General features: G+C 41.4%; 1 protein-coding gene across 1 annotated transcript; it reads left to right on the top strand.

The window, feature by feature from the left end:
- Window positions 1-5,692: 5,692 nt before the first annotated feature.
- LOC115732565 (homeobox-leucine zipper protein ATHB-12) lies at window positions 5,693-6,901 on the top strand. The gene is made up of 3 exons (XM_048284901.1): window positions 5,693-6,108; window positions 6,241-6,623; window positions 6,661-6,901. The coding sequence occupies exons 1-2, from the start codon at window positions 5,749-5,751 to the stop codon at window positions 6,592-6,594; spliced, it is 714 nt and encodes a 237-aa protein (XP_048140858.1). The 5' UTR covers window positions 5,693-5,748; the 3' UTR covers window positions 6,595-6,623; window positions 6,661-6,901.
- Window positions 6,902-9,881: the final 2,980 nt, after the last annotated feature.

Raw genomic sequence — 9,881 nt, 5'->3', positions numbered from 1 at the left:
TCAGCAATCCGGCGATCGGCTAGAGACGAAGGCAACCTCACCATGGCTAGGCTAGGCTTGACCTCCCCCCACGACTCGAGGCTCAAGCAAGTCATGGTTGGGCGAGGCCGAACCTCACCAGCCTCGCCTGCGGTCGGTCGCCGATTTGATGATCGGATGGAGCAAGAAGGAAAATAAGAAGAAATAAAAAGAAAAAGATAATAAATCAATAAATAAAAAATTGCAAAAAATATAAATATTGATGAAAATTGTCACGTCAGTACCGGATGGACTTTATTGATGCAACTGCAAAAATGTTGAGGATTCAATTGACACACACACACACACACATATATATATATATATGTGTGTGTGTGTAGCATTGAATTGGTTTACTTGTAGCAGGATTAGGACTTTTTTGATAATTTTATCAAAGAAACCTATTGTGAAAGATTTTCTTGATTAATTTTTTATGGGGCTTATTCGATTATGACATACTCTTTGCCAATTATAATGGAACATCTCGTTGATGTCCGCCGATGATTGCATGGAAATCAAAAGTACAAAGAATCACTTGACGAATCAAAGGGAATGTAGCTTACTGGGTTCAACGCCACTGTGATTGCTGAAGAGATGTTAAAAGTGATCCCTTGCCAGCTTGCCTCCTCTGGCAGACCTCACTGCCTGCCACGCGAACCCAGGATCCACCTCCGAAGGTCTGGTCCTTTATCTTGATTGACATCCTTCGTGTTTTTTCGGGAAAAGAAATGCCAAACTTTATATCCGACGCTTATTTTTAAGCTAATTTTTTTAATCATTTAAATACCAACTTTTTTGAAAAATCATTATTTGAACGCCAATTCCGATGAACTTTGCCGGAGATCTTAATGGCATTTTTTTATTATTATTAATAAGCTAACCCTACGTGGCTCACTGGAGCATTTTAGTTAGCAATAAAAAAAATTAAAATTTAAAAAAACTAAAAAGTAAGCTAAAAAAATAAAATTAATAAAAGAAGAAAAAAAAGAAAATGGAAGGGTTGCACCGGCAAGGGATTGCATAGCTCTCGCCGCCGCCGAGCCCCACCGACGAAAGCGAGGCCTCGCTAGGGATAACGGGTCCCGGCCGTCGTTAGGCAATGTCGTGCCCTCGTCTGCGATCGGGGGGGGGGTCATCGGCCACAACCACGATGGTGGGGCAACGAGGGTTGTGCCAAGTCCTTCGTTTTTTATTTATTCTTTAATTTTTTTGGTGGGGTCATCGGCCACAACCACGATGGTGGGGCAACGAGGGTTGTGCCAAGTCCTTCGTTTTTTATTTATTCTTTAATTTTTTTGGTTTTAGCTTATTTTCTAAATTTAATTTTTAAAAAAAATTTCCACATGGAATGATATCTTTCAAAAGAATTTCCATGTAGACTTCACGTGGACTGATTTTTTAAAAAAAATTTGCCACGTTATATTAAAAATTACTATTAAATGCCACATAATTAGTTTGGCCGTAATCAGTAATTGTTGGCACTAAAGTGATCGTTTTTTTACAACACATAAATGAGCCGGTGAAAAATTTTGACAGTAAAATGACCGTTGTACATAAATTTTAACACGTCTGTTGCCTTTCTGCGTTAATTATTCCGGCAAGCATTTGACTCATCTCGTTCTTCTCTCAACCTCCCACGATGTCCTCTTCATTCTTCCTCTTCTTTTTGGTTCCCTCTTTCATAGATGAGGCATTGTCAGCTACCAATCTGAGTACGATGATAATGATCACCTGGATGCATACTCAACTCCTCAGCATTCCCATTTCGTGTCGACCCTCACAAGGAAAATGTAATAGTGGGCTTATAAGAAAAAAACTAACAGCCTTTTCAAGCCCAAAGTCCAGGACGATGCCCTCTAAAACCACGCCCCAACCCATTTTCCTTTCCTCTTCAGCAACATTAAACGCCTTCCTCCTCCATCCTGCCCACCCCATCCTCCCCCACCAACACCCACCCACCCACCCACCCACCTTCAAAATAAATAAAAAAACAGAGAAGAAGAAGAAGGAGGATGAACGACTCCAGTGGACAAAACAAGAAATTAAAAGGGGTTCTCGTGCGTTTAAAGAAAACGGAAAGGAAAGCGGCGACAATAACAAGAGGGAAAAGAGATTCGGACACTCTTGACAAGTCGAGTCAATTCCACTTTGTAATGCCTGATATTGATTCAAGTTTTCTATTCATCTAGTCATAAAAAAATTTGTAATGCTTATCTTTCCTAAGAGGTCACATCGACGGAAAGGCTTGATACATCGATATCGATTCTTTGCCACTTGAGACTGTAATATGTTCTAAGGGTTGGGCTGTTAAGCCGTGGATGATGGGAGTACGCAACAAAAGGGTTGGGCTGTTAAGCCGTGGATGATGGGAGTACGCAATGTAAGTCCGATACATTTATCCCGAGAGATCACCAAGAAAGAGACTAAATCCGGGCCAGTTAACATATTCAGTCAAATCCACATTCACTCAAAAGTTTAAACTAATGAGTTATGACCAACATGAATATATTAATCGCCGTACACCACTTCGATTCTCCGATGTGGGATTTCTTTAACACAACTCATTCACGCGTGCATCCTAACAGTGGATTCATATGGAAATGATAGTTTAGGGTATTGTGAAGCCGAAGGGTTTGACGAAAATTGATTTCGAAGTATGGGTAGGAGTCGATTGGTTGATGATTAAACGTAGTTTAATTGAGTCGTTCGTTAAAATAGTACATTACTCAAAAAATTTAGGGTTAATACCATGGAAAATCCCAAACCGGTACACTTGTGACAAATTTACCCCAAATTATTTTTTTGACCACAAAAAACCCTAAACTGGTACACATGTGACAAATTTACCCTCCGTTAATTTTCATTAAATTTAACTATCAAATTGTTGATTTAGTGACATGTGATAGTTGACGGGTATACCAATATGAGGTTTTAACCCTCTATTTGTTACGGGTTTATCAATTTGAGATAGACGATCTTCGGATCCGACGTGTACGGTCTCGTGGAAGGCAAAAGCATTAGAGATGAGGTCTTCGAGCCATCGCCTTTCTTTATAAGATCGAAGACTTGCTTTCCGTATCATTGTTACCAGGTTATCCCCATGGTCTCCATGGTCGGGATCTTCGCCGCCGATCGCCCCTAAGGCTTACCTATTTATGTCAAATCGTGAACCTCCTTCCTTCAGTAGTCTCTTCTTGTACGATGACACCATCCATAGCGCACGGATGGGTGGAGCACCAAGGGTTGTGTCCTCCCATACCGTAGCGGACCAAAAGCCAAAACAAAGTGACGATTTAACGGGGGGTGAATTTGTCACATGTGTACCAGTTTAGGGTATTTCGTGGTCAAAATAATTAGTTTAGGGTAAATTTGTCACAAATATACCAGTTTAGGGTTTTTGGTAGTAAAAAAAATAGTTTGGGGTAAATTTGTCACATATGTACCGGTTTGGGGTTTTTCGTGGTCAAAAAAATAGTTTGGGGTAAATTTGTCACGGGTGTACCGGTTTAGGGTTTTTCATGGTATTAACCCAAAAATTTATATCATTCTTTTATGAACTGATAGGAATATAAGTGCATCAGCTCGAGCAATCTTCTTCGAGGTTGTAAAATCATATTTTGAAAGCGATATGAATTGGTCAAACTATGAGTTAAGGAATGACATTTCCTTTTATTGCATAAAAGTCTGGAATGAGTATTTACTACCTTGCGTATTTGTATGTGGTTTGACCTATATATATGGTTACATATATTCCGGTCAATAAAATGAATTGTTAAATGATTTGAGATATGTCTATAGAAAAGATATTATGATTGATGAACTGAGTTGTGAAACAAAATATATTTTGATTGATGAAAAGTATTTTGGTGTGAAATGTGATACGATTTGATTTGAGAAATCGATCCGTGATATAGAATTTTGATCGATTTTGTGAAATATTGGGAATGATGGATTGATGTGCATGATCATTGTAAACCCAATAAAGAGCTGTGAGTATGTATACTATATAATGGCTAAGTGCTACGCATGGATACGAGTCCCATGAGAGCCACTTTTACGGCCTTGTATTACTCAAGAGCTAAGTGCTAGATGACGACTTGAGTCTCGTGGAAGCCACTTCTAGGATCTTGAGATGTGATATGATATGAGATTTATTAACGGAATAAACTATTTTACATGTGGTATGAGATTGATCAATGGAATTAACCATTGACGGATGATTCGATATTGTTGATTTAAAATGAGTATTTCTGATACGTATAAAGTTTTGTTGATAAGATATAATTCATTTTTGGTGTTTTACACATGTTCTATACTAGGTTTGGATTATGTGTTTTTGATATTACATGGTAAATATGTATAGCGTGTGCTCGATTTGTTTAGAAGAGATATTTGCTACTACTGGTTCGGTGGTTGCTCACACCATTTTTCTCATCATGTTTATCGGGTCACTCAGTTAGCATCAAGTAGGATGAGAGCACTGACAGCAAGAAACTTTTGACAATTAAATTTTGGGTACGTGTTAGAAATATATACTTACATCTTGTTCAATGACATAAATTCGAATATGTCGATTTGAATTCGAGGGCTGCGTTGCTCGTGTGGAGAGAAGGTAATATCAGACTCGGGGTTTGACGGAAAATACACAGCGTATTCGGTTTAGGGGCTCAATTAATTATGGCCATCGTAACTTAGTCGTCGATGTTAATTAATTTTCCATCCGCAGGATGCCGAATCGATGACAGGGGCGACGGCCACGTGCCCCTGGAGGAGCCGTCCCCCCCCAGTGTGGAAAAGGAAAGGCAAGGCAAAAGGAATGACAAACAAGCAGCCACCTGTTACGGCTCGGGACGCGTCACCCCCTCTCCAAAAGACCAAACAACCCTTTTGATATGATCCGATCCGGTCCGATCCATCTGAAAATTCTAAAGCAAGTTAAAAAAAAAAGAAGCTCTCCAACTGCCACGTTGCTGGCCCCGCGGAAAACGACGACCTCATCTGTTTGACCGGGGAGGTCAGGTGGCAGAGCATGATTGGGCGACGTGTGACGGGTAACAGGTAACTTCCCTTTTCATTGGCTTTGCATATAAGTATGAACCAGAGTTGGGCACGTTGTCACTACGTCTTGTTTCTTTGATGGCGACTTTGAGAGCCCCTCCCTCGGCTCATGGCTCCAGCCGATTCTTGCTTTTGGAGAAGAGCGCTTCTTTTGTATCTTTGTATGATTGCAAATTTGGTCATCAACATCACAGCACGTGATTCATGCACCGCGAGCGAGGTTCCAGAGGGGTTTGCCATAAAATACGCTTCGCCGATCCTGAAAATGACCCGCCCGACGGCCAACATTTGGGGGGTGGGTGGGGGGAGGAGTTTCATGCGACCCCTAATTGAATAAAAATATCATCTCCGTTTGTCTTGTTGCTAAGTGGTCCGAATCCCAGGATCACAGCCCCATGATTCCCTTCCTTTGGTAACCCGGGCCTCCCAGCTCCTGCTGAGCCGAGCCGTCGAAGCCAAACTAGCCATGGTATTGATAGAGATAGAGAGAGAGAGTAGTGAAGGAAAAGCGCCTCACGGCTCCCCCCTCTATTTATATAAAAGCAATTCAACAAACTCCAAATCCCCAACCTTTCTTATCTTCCCCAGTACAGGGCCAAGTAACTGCTTTGTGGCATTACATTAGATTAGATTAGACTCAAGCGAGCAGAGCAGCACCGTTTTCTTTTTAACATGTTTAATGCGGGAGAATATTCTGCTGCCGCCGCCGCCTTTGAAGGCATGAACTCGCTCCCGAGCGCGAGGAAGAAGAAGAACAAGCTGGTGAACAAGAGAAGGTTCAGTGACGAACAGATCAGGTCATTGGAGTCCATCTTCGAATCCGAGTCGAGGCTAGAGCCTCGAAAGAAGATGCAGCTCGCCAGGGAATTGGGGCTTCAGCCCCGCCAGGTGGCCATTTGGTTCCAGAACAAGAGAGCCCGATGGAAGTCCAAGCAGCTGGATCGTGACTTCGCCATCCTTCGCGCCAACTACAACGCTCTCTATTCCCGGTTCGAATCTCTCAAGAAAGAGAAGCAATCCCTTATCACCCAGGTTAGATAATCATCTCAATCTCAATCTCAATCTCCTCCTTCAATATCGCTCGGGACGCAAGTCGCGTGTGTTTAATGGAAACAGCAGCAGCAGCAGCAGCTACTAACATGTGTATGGATGTGTCGCTGATAGATTGACAAACTCAACCGACTGATTGAGAAGCCGCAAGAAGATAGCCAGAGCTCCAGGCATGATTCGGCAACGAACAGCATCGATCGCGAATCCGGCAATGGGGAACCAAAGCATGAAGATAGCCAGCCTGCTGTATTACCGGACAAATCGGTGCGTTTGATGGGAATCCCATGCGAGGATGACTACTTTGGACTAGAAGGGGAGCAGAGCCTCCTAAACATGGCCGAACCCGATCCCGAACCTGCCCCTGCAGATAGCTCCTTGACATCACCGGAGCACTGGGGCAGCTTGGAGACCGATGATCTTCTCAACCAGTCGTCCGGAAGCTCGCAGTGGTGGGACTTCTGGTCTTGAAGGGACGGGGCTCTTTAGAAAAACAGATTTACCCAAACCAAACAATAACCCCCAAAAGGGATGAGGTACCCTCTTCAAAGCATCTGAACCAACTCAAAAGACTCCAAACAAGCATCATCCCAAGAAAGAGGAGCATGAAAATCAATTGACGATCCCTGAATAGTGGGAGTTTGCTGCTGCTGCAGCTAGGCGGTAATTTAAAGATGATGTTGAGCACTGAACGAATCACAGAACAAGCGAGAACCTCCCACCAACATGTATATACAAATGTCCAACACTCCTATAATAAGAGGAGGATTTTTGTCCATGTTCTATCAGTAGTTAGTCCAATGAATCTGTTTATGGTAGAAAGAATGCAGGAAGGCGAAAAATTCAGGCAGATGTGGCGTATGACATCCAAGATCAGGGCCCATGATCAAAATTTGATCTTCTGTAGTATACTTCGTAGATGCCAGCACTCCGATAACTGAACTGGAAATATGATCTGAAAAACCCAGCGACTATATTCAGTAAAAAGCAGCATTACCAAAGTTTACCCACCACACCACCTGAGGGGACACACCGAATGACCCTGTCGATCTTCTGTGTGCCACAGATGACATAACAGTCACCATGATCGGCAGGCTAAAACTTACCCCGTTCGGGCAAATCGGTTGAGGAACATAAATGAACACACACTTCCAAGTCGATTTGTGACAAAACTATGAGCGCAGCACGATTAAATCAGTAGATATAGATCTAATGTAGCTCCATAAACAAAGCGGAGAGTCCCCAACTTGCCGACGGCCTCATGATAAGCAAAACCGCGGCTTCTTCATGATTGAATCAATCTTTATTTCTGCGCTTCCAATTCCAAGCACCAAACGCTTCCGCAATGTATGGCGAAGCTTCCATAAGACCGTCAAAGGTCCTGCAGGGGTCTTGATGTAGAAGGGGGTCTTTATATAGAACAGTGGGCGTACGATTTCCTTGAAAAATGCCATCGCCAGTAATCAGGCAATTCTGCCACCACTGATTCGCTGTGTATCTCGGATTGTGCTCAAATTTGGTCGGTGGCATGGAAACGGGCTTCCGATCAATACGCACAATTTTGCTGTGATTGATGTCATATTTTTGCATTTCGGAGTTGTTTAGATAGATTTTCAGGCAGTTTTCGATTTTAGGCAACTTTGCGATATATCTAATCGCAATATTTGATTTGAATTCTGATTAGATTTGATTTTAAATATCTCGTTTTATGTTATCTTTAATTTCAGTCCTAATTTCAAAGGAGTTCTATTTATATAAAGGGCATCCGCCCTACGTAATGGATATAATTCATTCTATAAAATTTTAGTATATCCTTTGGAAAGCTTTTTTCAATTATCTCTTCCCCTGCGTCATGTCTACACCTTATTCAGTCATTTCCACCCCAAGGTGACGGTATTAGAGAGAAATTATGATATTTTCCCCGATTTTTCACTTCTTGCCAATTGAATATCCATCATTCCTGGCAAAGTTTGCTGCCAAGTCTTTGATGATCCGGTCCACGAGTGTCATGCTGCATCCAGAGGGCTGGAGGTCTGGAGCTTGTCGACATGACCTGACAATCTTTGTCCAAATATTAAATTCTCCAGCTCCAGCTGCGACAGCGCAAGCTCCAAATTACATAGTTGGGTTTGCTCTCTGGAAATTTTCCTAGACACACCCCCCTCACATGCGCACCTAGCAAAGCATGGAAGTTCTAAGCTTTAGCTGGTTATCTAGCCCGCGTGGAGAACAAGAACAAGAAGTTGCTTATTGAGACCGCACTAAGTAGCAATTCTTGATGCTAACAGAGTAATCATTCAGTAAAATGGCCTCTATCCAGTGGGCTATACATGTTTGTTTCCGACGACCACCACGACCGAACGTACATGATCGTCAATGACTAAGGATAGAACAACAAAGCATGTGAAGAAGAAAGAAACAATGGTCATGAATCTAATTACAGAAAGTCGAGTGGATCCACCATGTTGCGGGAAGTGCACAAAAATATAGCGGCAATGCTAAACTTCATCTCGCCATTGGGCTGATTCCCTTGAAACGGCCCCAAGTCGAGCATGTTGTTAATTTCGGCCCATCCGGTCCACAAGTCTGGCAGGCCTAATCCCTCAAATAAAACAAGTGATAATAGCATAGCACCAATGATCTCTAAGCTTTTTGGTACATTGTGCAATCAGCGTCCTCAAACTTTTAATTTGTAGAATATGGTCCATGAAGTTTGACTCAATGTGCAATGTCGTCCCTATGATTTTAATCCGCTCAATATGATCCCCGAAACTTTGGTCAAATGTTCAATGTAGTTCCTAAATCATATGAAATTATTTAAAAGTTCATGCACCATATTGAACATCAGAGGGACCATAGTAAATAAATTAAAAGTTCATGGACGATATTACATATTGGACTAAAGCTTATGGATCACACCAAATAAATTAAAAATTCATGAACGGCCTTATGCATTCAAATAAAGTTCGGAGATCATTTATATCATTTGTTTTACATAGTAACTCATTTTCTTGCCTCGCCTGGTACTCTCCATTTAAGTGTGATAAACTCACTCAACCCATCTTTTTATAGCCCTACGTCACTTTAATTCAATGACTACTAAGTTTTAGAGAAATGAGAAAACATGTTCTTACTTTTCACTCCGCTAAAATGTTTTGAAGAACTAGTAGTTTTCGTTTCAATTTTCTGAAGCCAATTAAAGGAATGCTTCTTTTTAATTCCCAAACTCTTAAACAGAAAAAAAAAAAAAATTCCCCCAACTCGTCTGACAAAAAAAAAAAAAAAATTATCCCAACTTGCAATTCTTTCTTTGGAAGAATTGCTTCCCTGAAAAAGACCGAAACTACTTGTAATAAAGTATTTACAACTTGTCGTAGTTATAAACACTATGTGAACCACTGGTTCAAACTAGACTTGTCAAACAGTTAGGTCGTGTAAAAAAACAGTCTGACCCAAATCAACTAATTTTCATGCAATACAAATATATTGACTCGTACTCGATCCGAACCATACCCAATACATATCTCGACCCAACATATTGCTAAAATACTTTCCTATTTAATCTAATCTAGGAAATCCAATACTTAAATTGAGCTGAGAGTACGGAACGAGCGAGCGCGAGATCAAGTGAGGCAAGAGAGGGCCATAGCTATGAGTTAGGTGTAAGTAAGTTGTAGACCCATTTATCACCCATATTATTTTAGATCTTGCCATTCTAAATCCAATTATGACCCATTTAGCCCATCAAATATGAATTA

This window comes from Rhodamnia argentea, chromosome 9, assembly GCF_020921035.1.
Source record: "Rhodamnia argentea isolate NSW1041297 chromosome 9, ASM2092103v1, whole genome shotgun sequence".
Taxonomy (NCBI): Eukaryota; Viridiplantae; Streptophyta; class Magnoliopsida; order Myrtales; family Myrtaceae; genus Rhodamnia; species Rhodamnia argentea.
The sequence above is the reverse complement of the archived record's forward strand: the minus strand, read 5'-3'. Positions and strand labels throughout refer to the sequence as shown.